The sequence below is a fragment of the Leptopilina boulardi genome, unplaced genomic scaffold, assembly GCF_019393585.1.
Source record: "Leptopilina boulardi isolate dan_hultmark-lab unplaced genomic scaffold, ZJU_Lbou_2.1 LbouV2_248, whole genome shotgun sequence".
Classification (NCBI taxonomy): Eukaryota; Metazoa; Arthropoda; class Insecta; order Hymenoptera; family Figitidae; genus Leptopilina; species Leptopilina boulardi.
The window spans coordinates 1,241,879-1,263,101 of record NW_026137805.1 but is presented as its reverse complement, the minus strand read 5'-3'; the positions used below and the strand labels follow the sequence as shown (position 1 = coordinate 1,263,101).

The window sequence follows — 21,223 nt, the reverse complement described above, 5'->3', positions numbered from 1 at the left end:
TTTTTAACTTATGTTATAGTTCTTAAAACCGTTATCTTGAAAAGGCCTTTCTTAGAGAGGCGAAAGCTCGATTTTTTATTTGTAATCCTTGAGAAATTTCTCAAGAGAACATTATTTTTCTTAATAAAGATCAGTGTATAAAAACAAAATCAACATCTATGACGATAATTGGACTCTGATCAACAATAATAACACCTTTTAAAATATTATCTTGTATTGTTAATATATATTTTTTCCACTACTTCGGTAATGGTCCTACAATATCCATAGAGACTTTTTCAAACGCTGTACCTTGAATATCTGTATATTTTTCATATTTTGACAATCAAAATTTTAACGTACTTTTAAAAGTCAATTTTTTAAAATTTCTTCATATATAATTTTTTTTTATTAAAAAAATGAGTATTTGATGAATTCTACCATTATAATAGAGTGCGGAGAAATTCTCTGGTACCATTAAAGTTAAAGGTGTAAAGCATCTCCCCTATCACCCTCTCTCCTCTGCACATGATGATGCGTAACACAATAGTTTGTACCACCAGCAAAATTGTGTCCGGGTGCGCGGATATATCGCCGTCATGTCGAAGGGGGTCGGATATGCACACAATATGTGTGTGGGTTGTAGGCACGCGCCACAATTCACCGTTAGAGAAGGAGACAAGCCAATGAAAATTGAGAAGGGGATTTCAAAGAGGCGGAGTTAAAATTTCCTCAATATTTCTTGTTGCGGGGGATTTACTACTCCAAACGGCGTCTGGCCACCGCCGCATAAACAACTGCGAGGTTGTCAAGGCTTAAAAAAAAAAAGAAACCTCACTGATATGAACAATTTCTGTCATAATTGAAAAAATGTCTCATTGAATTCAATTTTCCGCATCAAGAAGAAGAAGAAGAAAATTCGAAACAATGTTACACAGTACATTGCCAAGGGCATTTCTTCCTCCGGGACTCAATTATTTCGCGAGTTATTACGGTGATCAAATTCATCCCTATGCATCGTACATGAGTCTTGGCGCTGAGGAATATCCGAGAATTGCATCCGAGCAACATGTACTCTCATCATGGGAGGTGAATTCACGTTCATCAACACCGTGTCCATTGGATTTATCCCTAAAGACATCGCCAAAACAAGAGGAATGCATTGAGGTTGACGATGAGGAGGATCGTTTGGAAAGACATCAACGTGGAAGATATCCAATTTTATTGGAGAACGATGAGGAATTGGTGGTTGACGATCGACATCAACAAAGTAGTTCCTCGTATGATAATCAGAAAAAAGATTCTGTACTGGGTTGTCAGACACCAATTCGTACCCTAATGGAACAAAAGTATCAACATCAGAAACTTGTTTTAACACCATTGCAAACATATCAGCAACAATTGCTCCTAACACCTCAACATCAGGCTATTCATTCACCAATGACACCACCGAGTACACCATCACCACCGCAATGTCCCAGAAGACGTCATCGTGACGAGGACGACGACGACGATACAGTATCGCCTCGTCATCATACCACAATTGAGAAACAAATTCCCGTACCAAGAAAAAAGAAACATGCACGTCGTTTAAAATTTGATGAGGATACAAGTAGTCCCGTATCGGGAACGGTGATTCTTGGTCCCGATGAGGCTGTTGTAACAGGTGATATTGATCCGGCATTTAATATCGTTGAGGTGACTGATGAGGCACGTGCCGAATTGGCAAAAATTGAAAATCGCCTTGGACCATATCAGTGTAAATTATGTCGTCAATTGCACGACGATGCATTTCAATTGGCACAACATCGATGTTCAAGAATTGCACATGTTGAATATCGTTGTCCAGAATGTGATAAACGTTTTTCATGTCCAGCTAATTTGGCATCACATCGACGATGGCATAAACCAAGAGCATCAAGTGATGTTACTTCAGCACAAACATCAAATGGCGTTGAGGTTTCATGTACAAGATGCGACGCTAAATTTACACGTCAAGCGGCTTTAAGGAAACATTTGGCTACACAGCATCCGGAAATGCTTCATAATAACAACAATAGTAATAGCAACGGCAGTAACAACGGTAGTATCAATTTTAGTAACAGTAGTAACAACTTTAGTAACAGCAGTAGTAACAACGGTAACAGCAGTAGTAATAATAACAACAGTACTATAAATAATAACAATAATAACGAGAATAACGGATTGGAGATGAAGAATATTTGTAGTCCGGTGCAAATTGGAAGCAGTTCACTTAACGTCGAGATGCCATGACATCATCATCATCATCGTTTTCCCGCTAGGCCCCTGCCGAGAAGACCTGGACTCTATTGGAGATTTGGCATGGATCTTGTGTGAAGATTTGCTTAATATTGTGAGTAGATTTTGTGATCTTTATAATATACAAGGTATATAGGAGTTGTCTATACACTGAGAAAAATATTTTTGAATCAATAGCATTTTTGCCAAAGGTATAAAAATTATTGATTCCAAAGCATATATGCTATATAGAATCTTTAAAATATTTTACAGATTTTATAGCATATATGCTTTTGAATCAATAATTTTTATACCTTTAGCAGAAATTCTATTGAATAGCATATTTTTCTCAATGTAGATTGGAACACTGTTTTTCACATTTAGGTCGAAAAATTTTTTTTTTGCCGTTTAGTGCTCCAATCTGTTACAACCTTGACAACTCTTACCTTATATAAATATATACGTCATTTTTTATTATTCAGCCAAATTGTTTATTTATTATTTTTTTTTAAAAGTATACAGGATTTTTATGTTCCGGAGCTCCTAAAAAAATTTTTTCTCATTTTTCGTTTTTTTAAACAAAAATAATGGAATTTAAAAAAATTTTTTAGGCGCTCCGTAACATAAAAATCATACTCTGTATACTTTCTAAGGGAGATTTTTGAATTATTTATTTATAGATGTTTTTGCTTGTTTTTGTTATGAACAAAAAAGAAATAGAGAACCGTTTTTTAAAATAATATTTAAAAAAATAAAATAATAAAAAAGATAATAAAATTTTTAAAAAATTAGTTTGTTTTAATTATGAAAATTTCCCGATTTTTTCTATTTTAAGAATTTTTTTTCATTGAAAACAATATTTAACTAAAATGGAATGAGTAAATTTTAGGAGAAACGAAACCGATTCAATAATACTGTGTGTATATATATATCTGTATATATAGGAAGTCAACTTGTTGCATTCCATTACTGACTATATATACTAGAACCGAATATATATATATAATATCCATCCACTAACTCTTTAATTATTAATTTTCTCTAATAAAAATAAATAAAAACATAATTTTCATACAAAAAAATAAATAAAAAATAGTCCATGAAATTTTTGAGAGAAAATTCTATAGAATTAAAAAAAAAACACTTAGCGATGGTTTTCCCGTTTTACGTTCATAAATAAACAAATTGGCTGAATAAATCGAGGCTACAATGATAATAAATAAATAAAATAAAAAAAAACAAAAAAAAAAAAAAAAAAAAAAATGCTCGATTGTGGTATTAAAATCTAGTCAGCGATCTAGTCGTATAAAAAAACTATCTTCTAGTCGATATAGCGTCTATAATAATAATATTTCCAACAGTATTCTCTAAATTTACTCTCTAAATCTGAATTAGTAAAAATGTTTACTAATTTGAATTAGTGACTCACTTTTTGCTTCTGAATTAGTTAAATTTTACTAATTGTTAGTAAAAGTTACTAATAATTAGTAAAATTTTACTAATTCAGAAGCTAAAAGTGAGTCACTAATTCAAATTAGTAAACATTTTTACTAATTCAGATTTAGAGAGTAAATTAGTGAGAATTCGTTTATTAACTAAAATTAGTAAAAATTTCTACTAATTTTTAGTCATTTTTCACTAAAACTTTAGTAAAAAATAAATATTACTAAATCTAGTAATATCACTACTTTTAGTAAAATTACTACTTCTAGTAACATTTTACTAAAAAATTAGTGAAAATTTCTACTAATTCGAATTATTGAACAAATTCTCACGAATTAAAATTTAGAGAACGTGTTCTAAACTTTCAGAATGCTTAAAAAAAAATTCAATTTCACAAATTAATAATTAAATTAATTTATTTTTCTATCTTTTTTGTTTAAAAAAAATAAAAATAAGAGAACCAAACAAAGCAATAGTTAATCCTTAACCGCGTAATGATAAAATTTAAAATAATTTCCTATTTACCATGATTTATTTATTTAAATTTATTTAAATTAAAACGAAAAACTAAATTAATTTAATTATTAATTTTTTAATACAATTATAATATATAAGGAAAAATTTCGCTACAGCTGGAAACTCTTTTGCCAAAGATATTTAATCGTTGATAAATGTACGCGCGTTTACTTTGTAAATTATTGTAAATTGGCTTTTTAGTCGATAACTAATAATATATATATATAATATATATATATATTATTATCGAATAGTATTGGATTAGTTATATAGTGAATGTAAAAAAAAATATGAACAGCTTTAGAAATGTGAAATCAATGTAAATAGTTTAGATAATAGAGCAAAAATAAAAGCACGAACAATTTTTATAAACTTTTAGCATTAAACTATATATATATTTACATTAAAGAGAAAGAGAATAGATAACTCAATAAAATATCAATATATTTTTTCAATATCTTTAGATATTTTTTATTAGAAAAAAAAGTGATTCGAAAAAAATTATATGTTAATTAATTTAATAAATAAATAAAAAAAATAATAATTTACAATAAAAAATTAAATATATATAATATTTTAATAATACATAATATGTGAAATATTTACTGTATAATTTTGAATATTTTATAATATTGATATATATTAATATTTTAATTATATTTTAAATTAAATACCAGATGCAATAACTGCTTCTGTGATTTAATAGTCAGAGCCCCTCCCACAGAGCCCCTTATTGGTCACTTTTCAAGGTCATGAGGCGACGATTGGCCGTCGTTTCACGACCTTGAAAAATAGCCAATAAAATTCCAAGGGAGGGATTTCACACACTATTCAAATTTACAAACGAGCTGCTTATTGCATTTGTACCGTAAAATATTTTTACTTTTTCATAAAAAAAAAAAAAAAGAAAAATAATTATAAAAAAAAGAATGTTTAATCATAAAAAAAATGTATTTAAATATTTTTTTCACTATATAATAGAAAAATTCTATTACAAGAATAAAAATAAATAAATACATTTTCGAAATAATGAAAAAAATTGTTCGTGTGAGGGTACAATAATGTAGTTTTTAGAATATTTGTTTAGTTTTAATATATATATATATATATATAATAATAAATAATTACACCGGAAAAAATATTTTTTTGGATAATTTTTTAAGGACAATGGAAAGCTAATGAATAAATTTAATAAATTAATAATAATAATAATAATAATAATTATTATTATTATTATTATTATTATTATTATTATTATTACTATACAATTTTGAAAATTATGATAATAATATAATATAAAAAAAATTTAAACAAATTAATTATTATAAAAGTGGAAAAAATATTTTTTCTAGTGTAATAAATATGTATACACGTTTAATATTTATGAATATTTAAACATATATCAAAAATCATGATTCAGATTCATACAGCTGGTGCATCAAAGAATAATAATTTATATGTAGTGTTTTAATTAATTTAATTAATTTTAATTAATTTTCTAATAAAAATTAATGAAATTAATTAATTAATTAATAAATATGAATATGTAAAATGTAAAATATTATATATGAGGATATGAAAAAAAAAAAATCTCTAGTCATCATCATTATCATAATAAATAAATAAAATAGGTACATTTGGTTTTTTTTTTTTTTCTCTGAAAAATAATAAGGCAACCATATACGATTCTGTGTTAACATTTAAAAATCAGTGGCGCGATTCAATAATGTTGAAAACTATCAAAGTAAAGCTTTCTTATAGTCACGATAATCTATGTAGACGATTATATAATATATATATATTCGTGTATAGATGTACCTATATTTATATTTCTAGTCTATTTCCATAACTGATGAATTTTCTATATACAGAATACGACGATTACAGTATAGATAACAATAATATTATTTCATTCGAGACTGTATTGATTTTATTATCTAGTCGCATTGTGTGACCCTACTATATATGCATCTTGCTTTTAACTATATATCTTTTTCAACAATAATTTTTCAGTCGTTTTTTTTTTTTAATATAAATAAATTATTTTTTTGATTCAAAAAAATTTATTTCCATAGCAAAGAAAATTATTTCAATTAAGGGTATTTCTTTGAATAAAAAAAAAAAATGAACGCAATTTAAAGAAAAGGTAGCTAAGATTTAAAAAAAAATTATAGGTTATGTTTATGATAGGTTTTGTATTTTCACTTCAATCATAAACATAACCTATAATTTTTTTTTCCTTAGTTCCCTTTTTTCGCACAAATATTTAAGTCAAAAAATTTTCCAAAGAAAATCTATATAGTTAAAAAAAAGATGCAAATACAAAAAACAAAGAACAAAATAATAAAAAACAAAAACAAAAACAAAAACAAAAACAAAAATAACTAATTTGAATAATTGTTACAAAAAAATGAAAAGCAAAGCAAAATAAAAACAAAATTTCATTCCTTATACATATATATATATATATTTATGGAATAATTAATAATAAGGTGTGTGCAAATTTTTAGTTTCCAATTTTCATTTTTGTTTTGCATTATTTTTTTCATTCTACATCAGCTAGAATGAAAGAGTAAACGTCTAGTCCAAAGAAATCTAGTTTTTTAAGTCACGACTCTCGAATTCGTTTATTATATGTAATATTAGTCTAAAAATATAATTTTTTTTTTAAACTGTATAAATTTTTAATATGTTTAATATTAAAATTTTTTGCAATAATTACCTTTAAAAAAAAAATTATATCGTCAAAAATGTAAGATTTGCGTATAATTTTCTCCGGTTTAGAATTATAACAAAAATATATATGTAAGCGAACACTAAAAACGACTGCAAAAAATTTTATGATTATGTAGAAAAGAGCTTGAATGAGATAAAAGAAAAAATTTAAGAAATAATTTTACACATTTTTTCGGGAAAAATGCAATTATAATTTTTATATATATATATGTTTTTTATATAAATATTAAGTGAAAAGAAATATATATTGTATATATACAGCGTATAATTTGATTTATAAATTAAAACGATGATTTTTATCAAAAAAATGATTGTAAAAAAAAAAAAAATATTTATTTGCGTCTTTTATTGTAAATTGTTATAAAAAAAAAATGTTTGCACAATAAAAAAACTATTTTTTTCCTCTTTATTATAAGAATTTTAATTATATAAGTGCACTGTAATTTATTGTATTTTTTCTTTATTTATAAAAAATATTAAATTTTTGATAATTTATTTAAAGAAAAATGATATTAAAATCATTTCATTGAATTTGTATCGTCATGTATTTTTTGCGATATTTTGGATCAATTTTTTTTGTAAATAATGAATGTGACCGAAATTGTAAAAATGTATGATAAGTTTTTGTAGTCCTAGAAAGGAAGTACTTTTCTGTAATTATCAAAAAAAAAGAGAAAAAAAAATGAAAAAAAAAAAATTTGAAGGATATTATAATAAATAATAATCGCTAAATCGTAGAGCACATTTTATTGTTCAGAAAAAAAAAATCCTCCAAATATTCTATGTAAGCTGTTCACATGTGTAAATTTCCTTATCGAAATACAGACGTCTTTACATATTAATATTATGCCTTATTTTATTCAATCAACATAACCTCAAAACTAAAAAGCAATTTTTCCATTTTTATTTGCAAACATTAAAAATCGCAAATTTTTATCCATTTTCTACAAATAATCCAATCAAAAATAAATTCCATAGTCAAATTTTAGCGTATAAATGATGTTATTAATATATTTTTTCTAACACGTACCGAAAGTACATCATTTCTTACCTGTATAGAGGGTGGAAAATAAGTCTTTCGGATCCCTCCCTGGGAAAAAAATAATAAAAATAAAAAATAATTATTTCAAAAAAACATATTTAATTTTTTTTTTAAATATATTATATATTAAAAATTCTATATTAGCTGCGGTAAAAGTTAATAAATAAATGATTCAAGTGAATATAAGGACTGATTCGAATTCTTATTGTCCAAGGATGATGTGTAGTTCAATATTAGGCACTCTTTTGAGCTTCTCACATAATGCCTCTCATATAGAATCCATACAGAAAGGGATTGGTTGGCCCTGTAATCTTCGCGGGACCTTTGTGCCAAAAGGATAAAAAGATAAATCTCACCCTCTTTTTTTTTTTTTCCTCGACGAACGTTTTAAAATCTCTGACATATTATTTTATTTCTTTCGCAAAGTGTACATATAGAATGACACATTTTTTTTTTCGCTCTAATTTTAATATATTAATTTTACGACAAATTGGAATGATATATAAAACTAAAAAAAAGTAATAAGTAAATAATATAATAAAAAAAAAAATTAATGTTACTCTATTGCAATGAGGGCGGTACACATAACCTAAATTTTTTCTACATATCTTCTCTCTCTTTCTATTATTTTCAGAAATTCTATTTCTCTAAATTTAAATTCATTTCATTAATATTATTTAACTTTTAATATTTATTAATTTATAATTTTTCAAATAATTTATAATAATTTTATAATTACATTTTTGACTATTGAAATACCATTTCAAGGTGCATTAGAAATAAGCAGTTTTTTTTCAAATCATATGTGAAAAAAAATGTTTTTTTTCCTTCTGCTGAACTGTAACTGAAACTATGCGGACATAGAAAGACAAACTCATGGAAATTATTTTGAATCATCATAGATGGAGCTGAGATCGTTCGGTGGATATCAATATCGATATCTCGAACAATCGTTTTCTAATTGGCTAATGCATTTTCGGAATAATAGCGATTAAAATTTAAAAATATTAAAGTTTTATATTAATAATGAAATTCATTATTAATATTAAAAATGTAGCATAACGTTTCTATATTACTATTTTTTTCGGTTTTTTGTAATATTAAATAATTTTTAAAAATGATACACTGGATAAATATTAAATTTACAATAATTATCAAATTTAAGGTTATGTTACTTACTAAAAGTTTAAGACAACATTTTACGTTGAGATTTAAGGTTATGTTACCCAAAAGAAAACTGTCACTCTTTCTAATAAAAATATTTCTCTAATTATATTAACAATTTCAAACTGTAACGAATTAAAAAAATGCATATATATATTTGATAAGAGAATTTAAATAAAAATTTATATATTCCCACAGTATATTGAATTTAAATTGGATATATGTTTCAAGATATTCTCGTAACTGACAATTTATCAATGAAACGAGATCTATATGTGTAAAAGAAATGGAAGGGAAAAAAATGGACAAATTTATCGAGATTTTGATGCGCGTGAGGCGATTTGTATGTGAGAAGAAGAAAAAAAGTCTCACTCGCTCCCTTATATATAATACTATGTCGTTCGGCGTTATATGTATGAAGGGGAAGATGGCACTTGGCGTTGAAAATTCTATTTTCTCGCCGAATAGCAAAGCGAAGATGACAAAGTCAGGAGAAAATTGAGAAATTGCTTCTTCCTCTTTTTCAGGCAAGTAGCTGAGGCGCGTCCTCTATGCGACAGGAAATAGTGCCGTTCTTGGGATATACTCCTGTGGGACCATGGATGGTAAAAACCCTTCGAACTAAGTGGATTCCTGTTTCCTTTGTTGGGTGCAGTGAAGTCTTTTTTTTTTTTCTATCAGTATAGAAAGTTGAAAAGTAATCTAACCTCAAATTGATAATTGAATAAAACACTATTTAAATTGCATAAATTTCTTTCCGGTTTGAGGGCATTTTGAAAAATCGTGTCACTTCTATAATAATTTTATTAGTTCATGACTAGTATATAAACCATACGCCATGAACTAATAAAATTATTATAGAAGTTTCATGAATGCCGTCAAACCGGAATCTTTTAAGCTGTGTCCACAATTATTTTACGAGATTAAAAATTAAGAACTCTATTATGTTAACATGAGGAGCCTATTGACTCGGCTTTATATATATAAAAGAAAACCTAACTAAAATAGAAAAACAAGAATATAATTTTAACTTATTAATTATTTTTATTTAGGAAAAATTTTATAAAATAGTTTTAATTTGACAGATCGTCTTTAGAAACAAATCCCAGAGAGGATCAAGACGTTCTCTGGTGCAAATTATATAATTGTTTTCATGTTCTGACCCCTCTGACATGACGCTCTGTGGCTGTGGCATTTTTCCCAACCCCATGAAGGGTTCAGACTGCTTCTCCCTCTATTACACTCGACTGTCAGGAAGTCGATGTGAAATAACCCAGTGGATATATAAAACATACCAACGCCGCAATAAATCCCTCTAAAGGTTGATCAAAACTCTGCTCCTGTTTCTCAAATCTCTCTCTTTCTCTCTCTCTCTCTCTCTATATATATAGATGACAAATTGTTGAAAAGCAAATCTTCTGAAGCTATTTTTAGTCCCTATAAAAGCCTTTCCGATCACTGTAAATGAAATTTCTCGATAATACCTTATATATATATTTAGAGAAAAATCCAACTGGACAATCGACTAATGAATAGATATTGCGTAAAAATAAATAAAGAAAAGTTCATTTTACACCCAGAAAAATGTTTCTTTGAAACAAAGAAAAGATTTTTTTGAATCAAAAAAAAAAAGTTTTCTTTGAATAAAAGAAATACTTTTTCATTTTACCCTGTATCAAAGAAATACTAAAAATAATAGAAAAACATAAATTTATATTTAGAAAGAAAATAATAAAAATATATATATTCTCTTGAATTTTAATATAACAGAAATATCTATATTTTTGAGTGTTGAGCTTGGGAAAAAGATCAACAGTTGCGGTGGTCAAATATACATATACACATTTATATATAGAGAGAGGAAAAGATAGTAACCGATTAGAAATTGCGAGATGAAAGCTCGGGGATAAACGGTTTGTTGGCAAAAGTATTTGAGAGATGAGCAAACAGTTTTCAAGCTTTTATCACTCGACAAACAATGATCACATTCAAACATTGTATTTCATATATATATATATATGGATAGTACACACAAAAGATGGTGACCACAATATCATTCTGATCCTTTGCCACATAAGCAACACCTCAATGATATTTAATAACTGTAAAAGCTTTCGGAAAATACTCACGTTATAGTGATTTTTCTTGTATCATTTAATTGATATTTTATATGAGGCATTTTTTGACAAAAAGACACCCTCTCCGGCCAGAATAGATTTAATTTGACCACAAATGTTAAAAAAAAACCTTCAATATTATCGAAAAAAAGTAATTTTTTTTAAATACAAGGTTAAAACTTATTTTTTAAGCCGACATAGAAATCTACATTACCGACTGAAAGAAAAACAGAAAAATGAAAATATAAAAAATTACCGACATAGAAATCTACATTACCGACTGATGGTCAAACAGGAAAATGATGATACCGATTTTATAATTAAAATTTTATAATTATAATATTTTTTTAAAAAAAGAGATATATATATATATATATAGATGTTACGATGTGGAAGTTCAACTGAGAAACCCGTGAAATTGGTCCACACGCCAATCGACATTCTTCCCTCACGATAGAAACATTCTTGAATCGGGGACGTAAATTCTTTCTCCATAATGGAAAAATGCTATTATTTTGAAAGGACCCCCCTTTAACTAGAAATATATTTTGAAATGAATTAAAATTTTCCAAATTTGTTACTATCAAATAGAATAAAAATTTGCCAAAATTTTAAGCGAAAAAAAATTTATCAGGAACAAAGAAAAGTTTTCACTAAAATAGTGAAAGATTTAACTGTGAAACAATTAAAACTTTTGCTCTTCTAGTGAATGATTTCGCTATTCCAGGTAAATTTTTTTTACAGTGTAGTAATTATTAATATGGATACGCTTAAAACTTTGGCAAAATACATTAGAATATCAATTTAACAAAATTTTAATCCAATAATTTTTTAATTTTGTAACGTCTGATGAAGAATGCCCCTTATATGCATATTCATATTTATAGCGTAAGAAATCAATTTTTAATATTATCAGTGCGTCTCATTTGAAAATTTATCATAATATATATAGAGAAGAAATATTCTTCTCTAGTATATATATATATATATATATATATATATATAAAGAGGGACATAATTATTTTCAGGATAAGATGAATTAGAGAAATGTATTTCGATCTTCCGGATTCGTATTCATGGCACAAGGATCAGCCGTTGGAAAAAGTATCTTAGTAAGTCTTTAACCAACCATGTGCTCAATTCCTGATTCCTTAGCGGTTCTTTGATATCATATAGTACTATCATCCAAGGGGTTGCTTTCACAAAGAGTGAAATAAATATAACCGTCTCTCTTCTAATCTTCAGTAGCTTTCATGTTTTCAAAAATCGTCATTAAAAATTTTCATAGTCTTTCTTCCTTCAAAAATAGGAAGAAAAAATTTAACAAAAAAAGGAAAATTTTAAATAATTATTAAATAAATTAAATTTTTGTAGATTTATGTTTTTAATTTATATGAATAATTACCTCTTCTTTGATACTTTTAAAGCAATTAATTTTTCTGCTATTTAATAAAAAAATACTATGTAATAATATAGAAAAGATTATTTTAAAACTAGAACTAGGGAAAAACTATTCAGAGCCCTGTTAGAATTTCTATATTTTACCCTATAATATGATTGTTGAACTTATAACGCCTTATAGTATATAAAAATATTAGCAACACACGCGCGCGCAACTGCGCGCTGCGAACATTTCATTGGTCAACTTTCTTATATAAAAGTTATTAAATCATAATGATAACGTAATTTTATAAATCAAAATAATGAAAAATTGTCAAAAAATTCAGTACATCTAAGGCACACCATTTTATGGCAAATTCTTGAATTAAATATACCTAAAAGTGTAGAAAAAAATTGACAGCCCGATCCGAGTAGAGGAACACCAATTTTATGACCATTTTAGCGATTTTCGTCAAAAAAAAATTTTCAAAACAATTCAATTTTTCTTAGGCGGACTATTTTATTTCAATTTCTTGCACAAAATACACCTAAAAGTGTAGAAAAAAATTGACAGCCCGATCCGAGTAGAGGAACACCAATTTTATGACCATTTTAACGATTTTCGTCAAAAAAAAATTTTCAAAAAAATTCAATTTTTCTTAGGCGGACTATTTTATTTCAATTTCTTGCACAAAATACACCTAAAAGTGTAGAAAAAAATTGACAGCCCGATCCGAGTAGAGGAACACCAATTTTATGACCATTTTAGCGATTTTCGTCAAAAAAAAATTTTCAAAAAAATTCAATTTTTCTTAGGCGGACTATTTTATTTCAATTTCTTGCACAAAATACACCTAAAAGTGTAGAAAAAAATTGACAGCCCGATCCGAGTAGAGGAACACCAATTTTATGACCATTTTAGCGATTTTCGTCAAAAAAAAATTTTCAAAAAAATTCAATTTTTCTTAGGCGGACTATTTTATTTCAATTTCTTGCACAAAATACACCTAAAAGTGTAGAAAAAAATTGACAGCCCGATCCGAGTAGAGGAACACCAATTTTATGACCATTTTAGCGATTTTCGTCAAAAAAAAATTTTCAAAAAAATTCAATTTTTCTTAGGCACACTATTTTATTGCAATTTCTTGCACAAAATACACCTAAAAGTGTAGAAAAAAATTGACAGCCCGATCCGAGTAGAGGAACACCAATTTTATGACCATTTTAGCGATTTTCGTCAAAAAAAAATTTTCAAAAAAATTCAATTTTTCTTAGGCGGACTATTTTATTTCAATTTCTTGCACAAAATACACCTAAAAGTGTAGAAAAAAATTGACAGCCCGATCCGAGTAGAGGAACACCAATTTTATGACCATTTTAGCGATTTTCGTCAAAAAAAAATTTTCAAAAAAATTCAATTTTTCTTAGGCGGACTATTTTATTTCAATTTCTTGCACAAAATACACCTAAAAGTGTAGAAAAAAATTGACAGCCCGATCCGAGTAGAGGAACACCAATTTTATGACCATTTTAGCGATTTTCGTCAAAAAAAAATTTTCAAAAAAATTCAATTTTTCTTAGGCACACTATTTTATTGCAATTTCTTGCACAAAATACACCTAAAAGTGTAGAAAAAAATTGACAGCCCGATCCGAGTAGAGGAACACCAATTTTATGACCATTTTAGCGATTTTCGTCAAAAAAAAATTTTCAAAAAAATTCAATTTTTCTTAGGCACACTATTTTATTGCAATTTCTTGCACAAAATACACCTAAAAGTGTAGAAAAAAATTGACAGCCCGATCCGAGTAGAGGAACACCAATTTTATGACCATTTTAGCGATTTTCGTCAAAAAAAAATTTTCAAAAAAATTCAATTTTTCTTAGGCGGACTATTTTATTTCAATTTCTTGCACAAAATACACCTAAAAGTGTAGAAAAAAATTGACAGCCCGATCCGAGTAGAGGAACACCAATTTTATGACCATTTTAGCGATTTTCGTCAAAAAAAAATTTTCAAAAAAATTCAATTTTTCTTAGGCGGACTATTTTATTTCAATTTCTTGCACAAAATACACCTAAAAGTGTAGAAAAAAATTGACAGCCCGATCCGAGTAGAGGAACACCAATTTTATGACCATTTTAGCGATTTTCGTCAAAAAAAAATTTTCAAAAAAATTCAATTTTTCTTAGGCACACTATTTTATTGCAATTTCTTGCACAAAATACACCTAAAAGTGTAGAAAAAAATTGACAGCCCGATCCGAGTAGAGGAACACCAATTTTATGACCATTTTAGCGATTTTCGTCAAAAAAAAATTTTCAAAAAAATTCAATTTTTCTTAGGCGGACTATTTTATTGCAATTTCTTGCACAAAATACACCTAAAAGTGTAGAAAAAAATTGACAGCCCGATCCGAGTAGAGGAACACCAATTTTATGACCATTTTAGCGATTTTCGTCAAAAAAAAATTTTCAAAAAAATTCAATTTTTCTTAGGCACACTATTTTATTGCAATTTCTTGCACAAAATACACCTAAAAGTGTAGAAAAAAATTGACAGCCCGATCCGAGTAGAGGAACACCAATTTTATGACCATTTTAGCGATTTTCGTCAAAAAAAAATTTTCAAAAAAATTCAATTTTTCTTAGGCGGACTATTTTATTTCAATTTCTTGCACAAAATACACCTAAAAGTGTAGAAAAAAATTGACAGCCCGATCCGAGTAGAGGAACACCAATTTTATGACCATTTTAGCGATTTTCGTCAAAAAAAAATTTTCAAAAAAATTCAATTTTTCTTAGGCGGACTATTTTATTTCAATTTCTTGCACAAAATACACCTAAAAGTGTAGAAAAAAATTGACAGCCCGATCCGAGTAGAGGAACACCAATTTTATGACCATTTTAGCGATTTTCGTCAAAAAAAAATTTTCAAAAAAATTCAATTTTTCTTAGGCGGACTATTTTATTTCAATTTCTTGCACAAAATACACCTAAAAGTGTAGAAAAAAATTGACAGCCCGATCCGAGTAGAGGAACACCAATTTTATGACCATTTTAGCGATTTTCGTCAAAAAAAAATTTTCAAAAAAATTCAATTTTTCTTAGGCACACTATTTTATTGCAATTTCTTGCACAAAATACACCTAAAAGTGTAGAAAAAAATTGACAGCCCGATCCGAGTAGAGGAACACCAATTTTATGACCATTTTAGCGATTTTCGTCAAAAAAAAATTTTCAAAAAAGTTCAATTTTTCTTAGGCGGACTATTTTATTTCAATTTCTTGCACAAAATACACCTAAAAGTGTAGAAAAAAATTGACAGCCCGATCCGAGTAGAGGAACACCAATTTTATGACCATTTTAGCGATTTTCGTCAAAAAAAAATTTTCAAAAAAATTCAATTTTTCTTAGGCACACTATTTTATTGCAATTCCTTGCACAAAATACACCTAAAAGTGTAGAAAAAAATTGACAGCCCGATCCGAGTAGAGGAACACCAATTTTATGACCATTAAAGCGATTTTCGTCGAAAAAAAATTTTCAAAAAAATTCAATTTTTCTTAGGCGGACTATTTTATTTCAATTTCTTGCACAAAATACACCTTAAAGTGTAGAAAAAATTTGACAGCCCGATCCGAGTAGAGGAACACCAATTTTATGACCATTTTAGCGATTTTCGTCAAAAAAAAATTTTCAAAAAAATTCAATTTTTCTTAGGCACACTATTTTATTGCAATTCCTTGCACAAAATACACCTAAAAGTGTAGAAAAAAATTGACAGCCCGATCCGAGTAGAGGAACACCAATTTTATGACCATTTTAGCGATTTTCGTCAAAAAAAAATTTTCAAAAAAATTCAATTTTTCTTAGGCGGACTATTTTATTTCAATTTCTTGCACAAAATACACCTAAAAGTGTAGAAAAAAATTGACAGCCCGATCCGAGTAGAGGAACACCAATTTTATGACCATTTTAGCGATTTTCGTCAAAAAAAAATTTTAAAAAAAATTCAATTTTTCTTAGGCGGACTATTTTATTTCAATTTCTTGCACAAAATACACCTAAAAGTGTAGAAAAAAATTGACAGCCCGATCCGAGTAGAGGAACACCAATTTTATGACCATTTTAGCGATTTTCGTCAAAAAAAAATTTTCAAAAAAATTCAATTTTTCTTAGGCGGACTATTTTATTTCAATTTCTTGCACAAAATACACCTAAAAGTGTAGAAAAAAATTGACAGCCCGATCCGAGTAGAGGAACACCAATTTTATGACCATTTTAGCGGTTTTCGTCAAAAAAAAATTTTCAAAAAAATTCAATTTTTCTTAGGCACACTATTTTATTGCAATTTCTTGCACAAAATACACCTAAAAGTGTAGAAAAAAATTGACAGCCCGATCCGAGTAGAGGAACACCAATTTTATGACCATTTTAGCGATTTTCGTCAAAAAAAAATTTTCAAAAAAATTCAATTTTTCTTAGGCGGACTATTTTATTTCAATTTCATGCACAAAATACACCTAAAAGTGTAGAAAAAAATTGACAGCCCGATCCGAGTAGAGGAACACCAATTTTATGACCATTTTAGCGGTTTTCGTCAAAAAAAAATTTTCAAAAAAATTCAATTTTTCTTAGGCACACTATTTTATTGCAATTTCTTGCACAAAATACACCTAAAAGTGTAGAAAAAAATTGACAGCCCGATCCGAGTAGAGGAACACCAATTTTATGACCATTTTAGCGATTTTCGTCAAAAAAAAATTTTCAAAAAAATTCAATTTTTCTTAGGCGGACTATTTTATTTCAATTTCATGCACAAAATACACCTAAAAGTGTAGAAAAAAATTGACAGCCCGATCCGAGTAGAGGAACACCAATTTTATGACCATTTTAGCGATTTTCGTCAAAAAAAAATTTTCAAAAAAATTCAATTTTTCTTAGGCACACTATTTTATTGCAATTTCTTGCACAAAATACACCTAAAAGTGTAGAAAAAAATTGACAGCCCGATCCGAGTAGAGGAACACCAATTTTATGACCATTTTAGCGATTTTCGTCAAAAAAAAATTTTCAAAAAAATTCAATTTTTCTTAGGCACACTATTTTATTGCAATTTCTTGCACAAAATACACCTAAAAGTGTAGAAAAAAATTGACAGCCCGATCCGAGTAGAGGAACACCAATTTTATGACCATTTTAGCGATTTTCGTCAAAAAAAAATTTTCAAAAAAATTCAATTTTTCTTAGGCACACTATTTTATTGCAATTCCTTGCACAAAATACACCTAAAAGTGTAGAAAAAAATTGACAGCCCGATCCGAGTAGAGGAACCCCAATTTTATCACCATTAAAGCGATTTTCGTCGAAAAAAAATTTTCAAAAAAATTCAATTTTTCTTAGGCGGACTATTTTATTTCAATTTCTTGCACAAAATACACCTTAAAGTGTAGAAAAAATTTGACAGCCCGATCCGAGTAGAGGAAACCCAATTTTATGACCATTTTAGCGATTTTCGTCAAAAATTACTCCATTAAATCTTTAGTAATACAATTGGGTAATTTACAGAAACTTTGACAGGGCTTTGACTAGTTTTTTCCTAGTTCGAATGTTTAGTCTAACTTTTGCTTATTATTATACAGTATATAAGTCATATTAAGTTGACAATTATAAAATATGATAATATAGAAAAACTCGTAACAGGGCTCTGAATAGTTTCTCTCTAGTTCGAGGGTTTAAATTAACTTTTCTATATTATTACACAATAAAACCCATATATAATAATGTTAGCGTGTTTTTGGTGTCTTCACAAGACATGTATCTACAAATATAAATTCTAGAATGGGACAAATTTCTGCCTGGCTTCTTCGTGATAATTGTAAATTGTTGAAACACGTCAATTGTCGCCTTGTTGTGTATAATAGAGTAGGGTTTGTCAACAAGTTCGACCACATCATTAAAGCCAAGTTGACCATATATATATATATTTCTCTGCTTTCTCCGTGCGGTTTCCTTTGAAGGGTAAAAAGAGAGATACACTGTCGCGTAACGTCTATTCAGTATATATATATACATTTTCCTAACAAAGTAGTGTCCATAACGTCTCTTCATATCCATTCTGTCCAGCTGAGCGGAAATTTGAAACTGTCTCAGGTAACAGAACACAAGACTTTGCCAAATGGAAAAATATTCCATTGGAAATAAGACAAGATAAAATCTCTTCTCAACCAGTGGTTGAAGAATATAACTTTCATTTGTATATGTTTCTTTTCAAAAAAATAATTTAATTTCGTAACATCATTTATCGACATTTTTTGATAAAAAAAAAATTTTCATTTACTTTTTTTTCGTTTTATAACTGGTTTCTAATTATTGTACAAAATTTGTTAACAAAAAAACTATTTTTTATTTGAGATTAAAATTGAAAAATAACAAAAAAAAAGCATTTTGTACTTTTTTTACAAGAACATTATTACATTCCTTTATTGCAAATTGCAAAAAAAAAAAAAACCACTGACTTAAAAATTAATCTGAATATATTTGGGAAGATTTTTCATATTCTGAATCTGTGAATAGTGAGAGTGTGGGGCTTGAGATATTCATGTCAAAATCCTCTCCGCTGGACAAAAAAGAATTCTTTGAAGAATCTGACCAACTGGTGAATGAGCTTTTACGTCTCGGCTATAAAAATGTCAAAATATTGGAGATTATAAAGTCAGAAAAATTTTTCCTTTTTTTTATAATTAACATAACCTCAAATTAAAAAGTTGGTTTTTTCACAATAAATAAAATTTTAATTTTAAAAGTATTTCAAAATAATTTTGCTAAAAAATTTGTTAAATAATAATTATTTCAATAATATTATTTAGAATTTATCACTCAGGAGGATTAAATAATAAACATGATGATATCGATCACTCCGAGTTAGAATTTAATTCTGACTCGGAGTGATCGATATCATCATGTTTATTATTTAATAATTATTTCAGATTTTATATTTTTTTTTTGTTTAAAGTTGGTGAACAATATTGTTATTTTGTATTTGCCTAGTAATAGTCTTTTTTAAGTTCAGTTTGAAAAAAATAATCAACAAAACGACTGCAGCGCCACCTGTACTAGTTACTTATAAAGCATTGAGTTTCGCCTCTACGTACAAACTTCTACATTATCAATGCTTTAAATCATTATTCGAGATTCTAAATATTTAGAAGAAATTGAAATAGAAATTAATTTATCAATTTATATATTATCATTTTTTTTAGTTTGAGGTTATGTTACGCGTGGGTCTAAACCAAAAAAAATACCTTTTCAATATTTCTGTAGCTAAAATCAAAATTTTCATCATGAACCAATAAATTATTTCCATTAATTTTTTCTCTCATTCTCATTTCAAATTGATACAATTCTTCACGTAAATTCTCAACAACTTCCTCAAGTTTACAATCCATTGCCTCATCGTTAGACCAAAAAATTTCATTATTAATATCAAAATATCGAAATCCCATTCTTGATTCAAATAAATTGTCATTTTTCCCCCTCAATCTTAAGGAATCATCATTTGTCGAACGATAGGAATTTTTTTCTATTCTTTGTTCGGTTAGAGAAAAATCCGTATGAATTCCCGAATCAATAGATTCGATTAAATTTCTTGTTGGTGAATTTTTTCCCTCATTTAATTCAAGATTTCTCCATTCAAAATTTTCACTATTTTCTCTCATTATTAAATTTAATTCGTTATTTATTAATAATTTCTCATCTTGTAATTTCATTGATTTTATTGCTTTTGGTATTAGTGATTTTTTTGGACTTTTTTTCATACGAAATGTTTTGGGTGATAAAATTTTTTCATTTTTTTCCAAATAGGTGGTAATTTTTTCATTTTTATGTAAAATTTTTTTTTCCATTATTATAGTTGATGAATTTTTTTCATTTAACATTATTCGTTGGGGTAATTTGGAAATTGGTGAATTTTGAATATTAAAATTTTCTGCAAAATCTTCGTCTATTCGTGTTTTTATATTTTTCAAAATATCTGATTCAATGGAATCATTTTGTGAATAATTAACAATTGATTCACATTTAAAATTATCTAATTTTCTTAATTCTGTTTCGCAAAAATTTAGCGAATCAATGGAAATTGTTTTAATTGGTGTAATTTTTTCTTCCGATGTAATTTGTTTTAATTTCTCCGATAGTGTGTCTTCACAAAAAATTATTGATTCATTCATTGTTGAAGATTTTGTTTTTTGGGGTATTTTAGATTTTTTTTTAATTTTTGAATTTTCAATTATTTTTGTTTTATTACAAATTATTGTTTCGTCAAAATTTTCGTGATTTTTCAAATTTTCTGAATTTTTGGAATATTCAAAATTTTGTAATTTTTCACAATTTTTGTTACTATTTTTCACATTTTGAGAATTATTGTTATTTTTGTGATTTCTCGATTTTTTGAAATCAAAATTACTCGAATTTACGAAATTTTTTTCTTTTTCACAATTTTTGAAATTAGTATTCATATTTTCAAAATTACTGAAATTTTCCCGACTTTTTGAATTCTTGGAACATTTAATTTTACTCAAATTTT

The 21,223-nt window shown here is 27.2% G+C and overlaps 2 protein-coding genes across 2 annotated transcripts; one reads left to right on the top strand and one right to left on the bottom strand.

The window, feature by feature from the left end:
• Positions 1-764: 764 nt before the first annotated feature.
• On the top strand, positions 765-3,008 carry LOC127280514 (transcription initiation factor TFIID subunit 1-like). The gene has a single exon (XM_051303550.1). It carries the CDS (start codon positions 907-909, stop codon positions 2,251-2,253), a length of 1,347 nt encoding a protein of 448 aa, XP_051159507.1. The 5' UTR covers positions 765-906; the 3' UTR covers positions 2,254-3,008.
• Positions 3,009-18,950: 15,942 nt separating this feature from the next.
• On the bottom strand, positions 18,951-20,807 carry LOC127280532 (uncharacterized). The gene is made up of 2 exons (XM_051303577.1): positions 19,944-20,807; positions 18,951-19,320 (listed from the first exon to the last, which is right to left on the bottom strand). Exons 1-2 carry the CDS (start codon positions 20,574-20,576, stop codon positions 19,165-19,167), a joined length of 789 nt encoding a protein of 262 aa, XP_051159534.1. The 5' UTR covers positions 20,577-20,807; the 3' UTR covers positions 18,951-19,164.
• Between the last annotated feature and the right edge of the window lie 416 nt (positions 20,808-21,223).

Coding starts and splice junctions, on each gene's coding strand:
- LOC127280514 (XM_051303550.1), top strand. CDS start 907: ATGTTACACAGTACATTGCCAAGGGCATTTCTTCCTCCGGGACTCAAT.
- LOC127280532 (XM_051303577.1), bottom strand. CDS start 20,576: ATGTTAAATGAAAAAAATTCATCAACTATAATAATGGAAAAAAAAATT. Junction 19,321..19,943: donor GCTACAGAAATATTGAAAAG/GTATTTTTTTTG, acceptor ACATTTTTATAG/CCGAGACGTAAAAGCTCATT.